Raw genomic sequence first — 11,873 nt, 5'->3', positions numbered from 1 at the left:
CCCAGAATTGTCTTGAAATTGTAGGCGCGTGTGCGGAGAGTACGCGGTCCGGCCGCGTGTAGTGCGCGGTGCCGCCGCGTGCAGTGCGCGGTGCCGCCGCGACGACACCGGCCACACTTCTACTGTTTACACGAACATTATTTAAATGGAATGAATCAGTTTCAGTGGCCAATATTAAACTCCCTTACATTAGAAATTCGAAACTAACTTTGAATAAAAAATGTCAGCAGATGCAGTTACCTGTCAGCCGGGATGTGGTGTGCCGGCTACACTGGCTGCGCGGGGGCGTGGTGGGGGGCGTGGTGGGGGGCGCGCTGGGGGGCGTGGTGGGGGGCGCGCTGGGGGGCGTGGTGGGGGGCGCGCTGGGGGGCGCTGCGCGTGCGCCGGCCGCGGCAGTACAGACGCAGCAGCACCGCGGCGAAGACCAGCAGCACGCCGCACGCGCCGCCCGCAGACACCGCGTGCCCGTACACCGCACACGACACCAGGATCGACACCGCCTGCTCGCACAAACACCTCGCTCACTGCCCTCACCCTCTGCCGCAACACGTCACCCTGCAGTGTCTCCTCTCTGTACCTGTCTCAGCGTCATGATGATGGTGAACACGACGGCGCCGAAGCGCGCGATGGTGCGGTAGATCAACATCTGCCCCACGGCGGAGCTCAGCGACAGCAGCAGGCAGTCCGTCACGAACACAGGGTGCTGCAACACGACACAGTGTGGTGAGAGCGGTGAGGCGGGCGCGGGGCGCGGTGGGGCAGAGAGCGGGGCGGGGCTGTACCTGCAGCAGAGTGAGGCGGGCGCGGTGGGGCAGAGAGCGGGGCGGGGCTGTACCTGCAGCAGAGTGAGGCGGGCGCGGGCGCGGGGCGCGGTGGGGCAGAGAGCGGGGCGGGGCTGTACCTGCAGCAGAGTGAGGCGGGCGCGGTGGGGCAGAGAGCGGGGCGGGGCTGTACCTGCAGCAGAGTGAGGCGGGCGCGGGCGCGGGGCGCGGTGGGGCAGAGAGCGGGGCGGGGCTGTACCTGCAGCAGAGTGAGGCGGGCGCGGGCGCGGGGCGCGGTGGGGCAGAGAGCGGGGCGGGGCTGTACCTGCAGCAGAGTGAGGCGGGCGCGGGGCGCGGTGGGGCAGAGAGCGGGGCGGGGCTGTACCTGCAGCAGAGTGAGGCGGGCGCGGTGGGGCAGAGAGCGGGGCGGGGCTGTACCTGCAGCAGAGTGAGGCGGGCGCGGGCGCGGGGCGCGGTGGGGCAGAGAGCGGGGCGGGGCTGTACCTGCAGCAGAGTGAGGCGGGCGCGGGCGCGGGGCGCGGTGGGGCAGAGAGCGGGGCGGGGCTGTACCTGCAGCAGAGTGAGGCGGGCGCGGGCGCGGGGCGTGGTGGGGCAGAGAGCGGGGCGGGGCTGTACCTGCAGCAGAGTGAGGCGGGCGCGGGGCGCGGTGGGGCAGAGAGCGGGGCGGGGCTGTACCTGCAGCAGAGTGAGACGGGCGCGGAGCGCGGTGGGGCAGAGAGCGGGGCGGGGCTGTACCTGCAGCAGAGTGAGGCGGGCGCGGTGGGGCAGAGAGCGGGGCGGGGCTGTACCTGCAGCAGAGTGAGGCGGGCGCGGTGGGGCAGAGAGCGGGGCGGGGCTGTACCTGCAGCAGAGTGAGGCGGGCGCGGGCGCGGGGCGTGGTGGGGCAGAGAGCGGGGCGGGGCTGTACCTGCAGCAGAGTGAGGCGGGCGCGGGGCGCGGTGGGGCAGAGAGCGGGGCGGGGCTGTACCTGCAGCAGAGTGAGGCGGGCGCGGTGGGGGAGAGAGCGGGGCGGGGCTGTACCTGCAGCAGAGTGAGGCGGGCGCGGGCGCGGGGCGCGGTGGGGCAGAGAGCGGGGCGGGGCTGTACCTGCAGCAGAGTGAGGCGGGCGCGGGCGCGGGGCGCGGTGGGGCAGAGAGCGGGGCGGGGCTGTACCTGCAGCAGAGTGAGGCGGGCGCGGGGCGCGGTGGGGCAGAGAGCGGGGCGGGGCTGTACCTGCAGCAGAGTGAGGCGGGCGCGGTGGGGCAGAGAGCGGGGCGGGGCTGTACCTGCAGCAGAGTGAGGCGGGCGCGGGCGCGGGGCGCGGTGGGGCAGAGAGCGGGGCGGGGCTGTACCTGCAGCAGAGTGAGGCGGGCGCGGGCGCGGGGCGCGGTGGGGCAGAGAGCGGGGCGGGGCTGTACCTGCAGCAGAGTGAGGCGGGCGCGGTGGGGCAGAGAGCGGGGCGGGGCTGTACCTGCAGCAGAGTGAGGCGGGCGCGGGCGCGGGGCGCGGTGGGGCAGAGAGCGGGGCGGGGCTGTACCTGCAGCAGAGTGAGGCGGGCGCGGGCGCGGGGCGCGGTGGGGCAGAGAGCGGGGCGGGGCTGTACCTGCAGCAGAGTGAGGCGGGCGCGGGCGCGGGGCGTGGTGGGGCAGAGAGCGGGGCGGGGCTGTACCTGCAGCAGAGTGAGGCGGGCGCGGGGCGCGGTGGGGCAGAGAGCGGGGCGGGGCTGTACCTGCAGCAGAGTGAGGCGGGCGCGGTGGGGCAGAGAGCGGGGCGGGGCTGTACCTGCAGCAGAGTGAGACGGGCGCGGGGCGCAGTGGGGCAGAGAGCGGGGCGGGGCTGTACCTGCAGCAGAGTGAGGCGGGCGCGGGCGCGGGGCGCGGTGGGGCAGAGAGCGGGGCGGGGCTGTACCTGCAGCAGAGTGAGGCGGGCGCGGGCGCGGGGCGCGGTGGGGCAGAGAGCGGGCGGGGCTGTACCTGCAGCAGAGTGAGGCGGGCGCGGTGGGGCAGAGAGCGGGGCGGGGCTGTACCTGCAGCAGAGTGAGGCGGGCGCGGTGGGGCAGAGAGCGGGGCGGGGCTGTACCTGCAGCAGAGTGAGGCGGGCGCGGGGCGCAGTGGGGCAGAGAGCGGGGCGGGGCTGTACCTGCAGCAGAGTGAGGCGGGCGCGGTGGGGCAGAGAGCGGGGCGGGGCTGTACCTGCAGCAGAGTGAGGCGGGCGCGGGGCGCGGTGGGGCAGAGAGCGGGGCGGGGCTGTACCTGCAGCAGAGTGAGGCGGGCGCGGGGCGCGGTGGGGCAGAGAGCGGGGCGGGGCTGTACCTGCAGCAGAGTGAGGCGGGCGCGGGCGCGGGGCGCGGTGGGGCAGAGAGCGGGGCGGGGCTGTACCTGCAGCAGAGTGAGGCGGGCGCGGGGCGCGGTGGGGCAGAGAGCGGGGCGGGGCTGTACCTGCAGCAGAGTGAGGCGGGCGCGGGGCGCGGTGGGGCAGAGAGCGGGGCGGGGCTGTACCTGCAGCAGAGTGAGGCGGGCGCGGGCGCGGGGCGCGGTGGGGCAGAGAGCGGGGCGGGGCTGTACCTGCAGCAGAGTGAGGCGGGCGCGGGGCGCAGTGGGGCAGAGAGCGGGACGGGGCTGTACCTGCAGCAGAGTGAGGCGGGCGCGGTGGGGCAGAGAGCGGGGCGGGGCTGTACCTGCAGCAGAGTGAGGCGGGCGCGGGCGCGGGGCGCGGTGGGGCAGAGAGCGGGGCGGGGCTGTACCTGCAGCAGAGTGAGGCGGGCGCGGGGCGCGGTGGGGCAGAGAGCGGGGCGGGGCTGTACCTGCAGCAGAGTGAGGCGGGCGCGGGGCGCGGTGGGGCAGAGAGCGGGGCGGGGCTGTACCTGCAGCAGAGTGAGGCGGGCGCGGGCGCGGGGCGCGGTGGGGCAGAGAGCGGGGCGGGGCTGTACCTGCAGCAGAGTGAGGCGGGCGCGGGGCGCAGTGGGGCAGAGAGCGGGACGGGGCTGTACCTGCAGCAGAGTGAGGCGGGCGCGGTGGGGCAGAGAGCGGGGCGGGGCTGTACCTGCAGCAGAGTGAGGCGGGCGCGGGCGCGGGGCGCGGTGGGGCAGAGAGCGGGGCGGGGCTGTACCTGCAGCAGAGTGAGGCGGGCGCGGGCGCGGGGCGCGGTGGGGCAGAGAGCGGGGCGGGGCTGTACCTGCAGCAGAGTGAGGCGGGCGCGGGCGCGGGGCGCGGTGGGGCAGAGAGCGGGGCGGGGCTGTACCTGCAGCAGGGTGAGGCGGGCGCGGGCGCGGGGCGCGGTGGGGCGAGGCAGCGCGGCGGCGGTGAGCGCCAGCGAGCAGAGGTTGACGGCGGCCAACATCTGCAGCGGGCGCGGGGAGTGGCGCGCGAACAGCGCCGCCTGCCAGGAGGAGGTGAAGCTGTCGCAGGCCATGTAGAGCGCCAGCAGCGCCAGGCCGGAGCCCGTCGTGGCCGCCGACACTGTGCAACACAAAGCGAGGTGTAGAGGGTGCGCCGGCGCAGTACCCGGGCGGGGCGGGCCGGGCGGGGCGAGGAGGGCGCTACCTGCGTAGTCGTCGTGGCTGCCGAACATGAAGAGCGCCATGCCGAGCGAGATGAGCAGCGCGGTGAGGTACTCGTAGGGCTCGTACTTGTTGCGGGAGATGAGCTTGCCCATCAACATGACGGGGATGACCTTGCAGGACTTGGAGAGCACCTGCGTGGGGAAACTGACGAACTTGAGCGCCTCGTACTGGCACCAGGCGCTGATGATGTTGGTGAGGGCGCAGTAGCAGAACTTGTAGAGCGGCGCCACGAGCACCGGCCGGCCGCGCCACGCCAGCCGGCCCAGCGCCAGCGCGAACGCCAGCAGCCGGTTCACGAACACCAGCAGCTGCGAGTCGTCGAACCGCACCAGGCTGCCGTCCGCCATCACGTAGTTCTGTCGCACAACGACACACTTACGTCGCGTAGGGAATCGCGGTTTACGGGACGTTCTCAAAGGTTATGGTGCAGCAGTATCGACCTGCGTCATGATCTTTTCCTGCAGCAGGCCCCACACGAGGTAGGCGGCCATGAGCCCTCCGAAGCAGAACACGAGCTCGAGGCACTCGCGGCCCTCGGCGCGCGGGGGCTTCGCCGCCTCCGGCAGCCGCTCCCCCGGTTCCCCGAAGCACGCCAGCAACAGCCGCGACACCCACGTGTGCTTCGCTGTCGACGTACAATCGTACATGGCCATCAAATAACCAGACACACACTAGGTTCTCGTATAAAAAAAATATATATATTTTAATCAGGGTGCAATTTGTAACTCTAAGGCTTGGTAAATTGATGTGTGACATCGATTTAGATAGAGTAAAAAAATACAAACCATTTTGATCAAAAGTTTAGGTATTATTGATTTTGGGTGTTTAAAGATCGATTTTACCATTAGCTTAATTACAGTTTGAAAATTTGTACACATCGAGCGGTGGCTTATCGCGTTCACATCGACGACTTATGGAAATTACGGAACCAACTACCGGCTTATCTCCGCTGATAATCATCACATATTCTAATAGCTTGTAAGCTACATACTTATATTAATATTACAGATTAAATACAAATTACATATATCTATTACAATTAAAATATTTACAGATTTAGTAATTCATCACATGGCCTAGTAAGATAAAGTTGTTAAGAAACAAACCAAGTTGAAACAAGAGGCGATTGCGAGTACACTTACAGCAAAATTATATTTGATATAAATGATATTATCAAAAATATAAACTACACAATCGATAGCTGGGACTATGCTGATAAATTTTTAAACCCAAAAGAAATAAGAAAGCAAATTGCTAATACTAATTCTAATAAACAATTAAAACAACATTTAAATAAACCAAAAAAAGGCACGATACCTTATTACTTTAAAAAATCTATAGAAAGCGTATCCGAAACAAATCCAATTGTTAAAAAGGGGACTATACCCTATTATTTTTCTGTTATAAAAAATAGAAGTAGGTTTTTTCGCGCTTCAGAATATACATGCAACAAAACATAACTTTAGAATCTTACATCAAAACATTGCAAGTGTATTATCGAAAAAAGAATTAATTGAAGTAACTATGCAGGAATTACGAGAACAAGACTATGAACCTGATATAATATGTCTTTCTGAAACGTTTATAAAAAAAGGGTATGAGATGTATATAAAAATCTGGGGTTATAATATGGCAGCAAATTTCTCTAGACAAACACAAAGAGGAGGAACATGTATTTTGGTTAGAAAGGGATTGGACTTTAAGGAAATAGCTTTTGTAGGAAACTATGCTGCGCCGAATACATTTGAAGTCTGCGCCGTAGAAATAACAAATACAAAGTTAGTAATTATCTGCGTTTATAGAACACCACAATCAGATCCCATGCAATTCTTAGAAAAGTTAAATAAACTGCTTCATGATTTTTACGTAAAATATAAATCGAAAATAAATATAGTTATAGCGGGTGACTTCAATATAAATACACTTAAGGAAAATAATGTAACTAATAATCTAAAAGACTTATCCCTCAACTATAATTTAAAGCTCCACATCAATGTGCCCACACGTAAAGCATCTTGCATTGATCATATTTTAAGTAACATCCCAAATGCGACGGCTATGGTTTTACCACTTCATCTATCTGATCATGACACAGCGCAGCTGTTAAGCTTCCCATTGAATCGCCTAGCTCAAAAACGTACCATATATTTTTTATATAAAAGAGATTATAGTCTAGACAATGTTAGAAGGTTTAAAGAATGCCTTCAAAACTTATCCTGGTCCGATGTATACGCGGAAAATGACGCTAACGCGGCGTTTAGTAAGTTTCATGACCTCTTCCGTGTCTTCTATAATCTCTGCTTTCCAAAATTACGTATAAAGATAGATCTTAATGCTAAAAAGAATCAAAATTGGATAAGTAAAGGTCTTAAAATAAGTTGCAAAAATAAACGAATATTGAGATACCAATATTATAAAAATAAAAACAATACTTATAAAGCAAAATACAAAGTCTACTCAGGTCTTCTAAAAAAATGTATTTACAAATCGAAAAAGATTGCCAACATAAAGTATATTTCTGAAAATAAAAATAAAAATAAAGCCATCTGGGCCGTTATTAAAAATGAAATAAATAATCCAAATACCAAAAATACTATAGAAGAGGTCATAGTTAATAATAAAATTGTCACGGATCCTCAAGAAATAGCTACGGCCTTTAACAATCACTATATAGACTCGATACATGAAACACCACATGACACAAAAGAAGCATTGCTTTGCAGCAGTAAAAATGTTAATTCGATGTTTCTTAGACCTATGACGGAGAGTGAAGTTAGAAATGAGATACTATTACTAAAAAACACAAGTTCTGAAGGTTACGATGAAATTAACACAAACATTTTAAAAAAATGCGTTGACGATATAACTAAAATTTTAACACATCTAATAAATTTATCTTTTGCCTGCGGAATTTTTCCAGATGCACTTAAACTATCAATTATTAAACCCATATTTAAAAAAGGCGAGAAGTGTGATGTTAACAATTACCGACCAATAACTTTGATTCCGATTATATCCAAAATATATGAAAAGTGTATGTATAAGCGACTTATAGATTTCTGCAATAAAAATAACATAGTGAGTAACGAACAATTTGGCTTTCAAAAAGGCAAATCAACTACCCTCGCTATTTATACACTCATAAAATTAATAATATCAAACCTTAATAATAACTATTTGACTACAGGCTTATTTGTTGACTTATCTAAAGCGTTTGACCTAGTGTCACATGATTTTTTACTACAAAAATTAGAAAAAGTTGGTGTTAGAGGACCCCCTCTCCAGTGGATATCCTCTTATCTTAGCAATAGGCAACAAAAAGTTATTATCACGAAAATAAATGGAAACAGGGACCTTGTACCGTACTCATCTAGATATAGACATAATAAATGTGGCGTCCCACAGGGAAGCGTACTTGGCCCTATTTTGTTTCTTTTATATATAAATGACATTATAAATATTACTAATCACAAATGTGTATTGTTTGCCGATGACATTTCAATTATAGTAACTTCTAATAAAAAACACGACACAATAAAGGACCACGAGACTAATATAAATATGACAATAGATAATTTAATAAAATGGCTTGACAATAATAATCTAAAAATTAATCTTAGTAAATCTGTATATATACAATTTAATAAAAGTAATAACAATAAACATAATTTTAAACTAAATATACCAAAAGTAAAAGCAGTTACGCATACAAAATTATTAGGAGTAACCATAGATGAAGATATAAATTGGAAGTTACACGTTAATGATGTAGCTATAAAAATGAATAAGTTCGTTTATGCGCTAAAACAAATAAAAAATATAACAAACATAAAAACAGCTCTCATGTGTTATCATGCATATGTTGCGTCAATATTGCGGTATGGATTAATAATGTGGGGAAACAGCACTGATCGAAATAGAGCATTTGTAGCACAAAAAAAATGTATTAGAGCGATGTGTGGTCTGCACCCACAAGATTCGTGCCGACCCGCGTTCAAAAACCTAGGTTTACTACCACTGCCAGCACTTTATATTTATGAGATATGTATGTTTGTACGGAAGCATAAAGAATTATTTACTGTTCGCAACCGGCGTGACCATTTTAGATTAGTACTACAAGATAATCCTAGACTTACTAAATATACTAATAGCTGTTTGTTTATGTGTATACAAATTTATAACAAGGTACCAAATGACCTGAAGATGTTAAATGCCAGACAATTTAAACGGGGATTGTATAATTTATTGCTTGGAAGTGGTATCTATAGCGTAGAGGAATTTTTGTGTGGTTGACTTATGATAAATCTATGTGTTTCTGCATGGTATATATTTTTGTGAAAATTGTATGATTTTTGTAAAAATATGTAATAAATGAATTTGAATTTGAATTTGAAAATGTGCCTCTCTTATATGGTAACTGATTGCAATGTAAATTTGTTGACTTTCATTGTTGTTTTTAATAGTAAGTGATGTGGAGTCATATCAAATCTACCACTGTAGCTAAAGTATTACAATTACCATTAAAAAAAAATAGCATCCACAATAATATGGGTTCAATAACCTCATGTGTCTATAGATACATACATTTTGTCTGTGCAGCATAAATATCAAAGGTGTAATATTACATGAGGGCACAAGCATTATTTTATTTGGATCAAATGTAGTAACTAAATTACACCAACTACCTCATAGATCAATCTTTTTAGTACAAATCTTTTGTTTTGATGACAATACAAAGTTATATGATTAAAATTACTTACTATGTATTTCTTTTCATTACTGTTAATTACCAACTGTCTTATTTAAATTGCAAATAAATGTGCAAATAATTATCAATTATTTTTATTGCCTTATCTACACTGAAGTTATTTCTTTTTACAAACTGATGACATTTATAGAAATTAACATGGAAATGTGAACTTACTTATTTTGTCAAAATACTGTGTTTTGTGGAGGTACTTGTAGAGGATGTAGCCGGGTACCAGGATGGTGGAGTAGCCTACCAGGTTCAGCAACAGCCGGAAACACCTAGACACCACAAATCATTAAAAACATTGAAAAACATAAAGTAAAACATTGTCTATTTTAAACATTACCCTCCTAAGTAAGCTGGGTAAATAAACAATGTCATAATGTTCGAGGAAACAGCTACAATATGTCTTGTAAAATTGTCACAGCTATGTAATTTCACAACAATCAATTAGAAAGAATAACATACTGACCAGGAGTAGTCAGAGTCAATGAGCACTTCGGTATGCTCGTAGATATCCAGCAGTTCCTGATAGAGGTCGCTGCACACCCATGCCAACACCAGGCATGAGATCAGGACGCATCTGATGGTAGACGGTGTACATATCAACTTGTATTTGACATCGAATAAGTGAGGATAATAATAATTTGTTCCAGAGGCCTAATGTTACTCCTCTTTCCCTTCCCACCTTTTTCTTATAAGGAAAGGATGGGAAGTTGAAGTTGGATCTCGTTTACTAGCTTGTGATAAAAAAAATACAAACAATTTCATGTAAATAATTAAATTATAAATTAATACTGTGTCAATCTTGACTACTTTGTCTTTTTTCCAACAATTTTTTTCATTTTCTTTTTATACTTTACAAGTGATCATTGATTTAAATTAAATTCACATGATTATTATATAAAAAAATTAATTTAAAGAATACATATTAAATACGAGATTTGAGTTGATGTTTGTGTGTTGTGTTGTAAAGTTATAGCGATGTTTTCATTGTGCTAATTTTATGAAAGCATTGATCTTGGTCTTACCACGACTTAAAAAATAAATATTACTTAGATTGAATTTCTAATCCACTACCATTGTATTTAGTTCACAACATTCACTCACCCAATAACTAGTCTTGACTGCATTTTGTAAAGTTAAATTTAAACTATAAATAAAGATCTAATAAATACTGCCTGATATGTAATTTTGATAGGATTTTATTTTATTTGCTTAAAAACAAGCATATTTCACTACGAATTCCGAACGATGTTGCTCCCTCCCCCAACACAATCACATGTTTAACTGTCACTGTCATTGTCAAATATCATCATTCAAGATTTTTGCTTTTTTTCCGTCGGGCAAAAGTGAGCAAACGAAAACGTAGAGCCACCTTTTGAATAAAGAAAATGAAATAATGTAATCCAAAAATAATAAAAAATAACATTTTCGAATATGTACTCAAAAGATGACACTTTGTATTATATTTGTTATTTTTCTGAAAACACTGGATCAACACAGGATAACTTTTGTCCAATTTAGATTTAAGGCTATTGTAAAATTGACACTTTACACTTTAAGTTGTTATCTATTTGTGGTGTCGAACAAATATTTATAATTGTATTTTTAATAACCATATTTTACTCATTCTTATTTTAGACAAGTATTTAAATTGAAAAGAAGTTGTGTATGTTAATATTTAAAAACAGACTCGAACGACATTTTTAAAAATGTATTTGTTCAGAGATCAATATCACTCATTAAAGCTAAAATGATGTGGCAAGACTCTGTGATGCTACTACTGGAATTTTTAGCAGCGGTTTGTGCTGTAGCTCTGTGTGGACCTTGTTTGTTGGCGTGCGCCAGAAGGCTGACCCTCGGGGATGAGCTGCTGCACCGCGGGGGCCACGTCATACACGAGGCGGAGGTGCTAGGCTGCGACGAGCCGGCCTGTCCCTACTACAAAAAGAATATACGATATTTGATGGTGCCAGCTGCGAGAAGGCGGCAATATGGCTCGCCCTCTCGGTCATGATCTTAATGTTTTGTTGAATGTTGATGATTATTTAATAAAAATGTTCTGTATTGTCTATCTCAAGAACGTTTTACGCTTGTGCATTTTCTAGTTCGCATACAAACCATAATAGAAGTATGAATGTAGAATCGAGAGGAACACCATTTGGCAAATGGAACCTTCATTATCTCTGCCAACCAAGTTGTGGCTATTATGGCACATCATTCAATGTAAAGCAACAATGTTGTGTTGCGGCAATTAGAAAGTACACCACATTTGTCAATACATAAAAGCTATAAGTATGAACTTGATCAGCAGTTTTTCAAAAACAAACATTTGCAGATAAACCATTCATAGAAATAAAAGCCATAGTTAGACAAGCGTCACTTTTTATTTTACAAAGTACGACTGCGGTTTGATCAGATATGTGGAAGGGATGGTAAGGTTGTCATGTATGCGCTGCGTAAGTGTGCACGCGGGGCTGCTGGCCGATGGGCTCATTGTCCAGGAAGATGTCGGGGTCACGCTTGCAGGGCGGTCGCAGCGCGGCAGAGCGTGCGTGCAGCGACGCCGCCGGGCGCGCCCGCTGCTGCCGGATCTCGCCCGCGCCAGGTTGCAGCCTCCGCCCGCCGCACCACCTTGAGCTCTCTACCGCGTCCACACTTCGAGCTTTCATCTGACGATCATTCATTTACACATATTTCAGTAGTTCGAATCGGAGTAATAATATGACAAGAATTGTTGTAAGCTTATTCTTGTTTCGAATGAAAAATCTCAAAACTCTAGCATTACTATTATTCT

The 11,873-nt window shown here is 49.9% G+C and overlaps 1 protein-coding gene across 1 annotated transcript; it reads right to left on the bottom strand.

The window, feature by feature from the left end:
- Positions 1-266: 266 nt before the first annotated feature.
- On the bottom strand, positions 267-10,345 carry LOC106715525 (adenosine 3'-phospho 5'-phosphosulfate transporter 1). Its single transcript, XM_045682291.1, has 8 exons — positions 10,184-10,345; positions 9,546-9,656; positions 9,248-9,351; positions 4,764-4,948; positions 4,304-4,679; positions 4,029-4,219; positions 578-703; positions 267-500 (listed from the first exon to the last, which is right to left on the bottom strand). The coding sequence occupies exons 1-8, from the start codon at positions 10,204-10,206 to the stop codon at positions 267-269; spliced, it is 1,350 nt and encodes a 449-aa protein (XP_045538247.1). The 5' UTR covers positions 10,207-10,345.
- Positions 10,346-11,873: the final 1,528 nt, after the last annotated feature.

This window comes from Papilio machaon, chromosome 18 (genome assembly GCF_912999745.1).
Source record: "Papilio machaon chromosome 18, ilPapMach1.1, whole genome shotgun sequence".
In the NCBI taxonomy this organism is placed as follows: Eukaryota; Metazoa; Arthropoda; class Insecta; order Lepidoptera; family Papilionidae; genus Papilio; species Papilio machaon.
Note: the sequence above shows the minus strand (reverse complement) of the source record. Positions and strands in the feature narration are given on the sequence as shown.

Bases quoted from the DNA above. Each gene is read 5' to 3' on its own strand.
- LOC106715525 (XM_045682291.1), bottom strand. From the start codon at position 10,206: ATGCAGTCAAGACTAGTTATTGG. The intron at 4,680-4,763 runs GTCGATACTGCT...GTTGTGCGACAG, and splicing joins AGGAAAAGATCATGACGCAG to AACTACGTGATGGCGGACGG. The intron at 704-4,028 runs GCCCGCGCCCGC...GTCGTGTTGCAG, and splicing joins CTCGCCCCACCGCGCCCCGC to CACCCTGTGTTCGTGACGGA.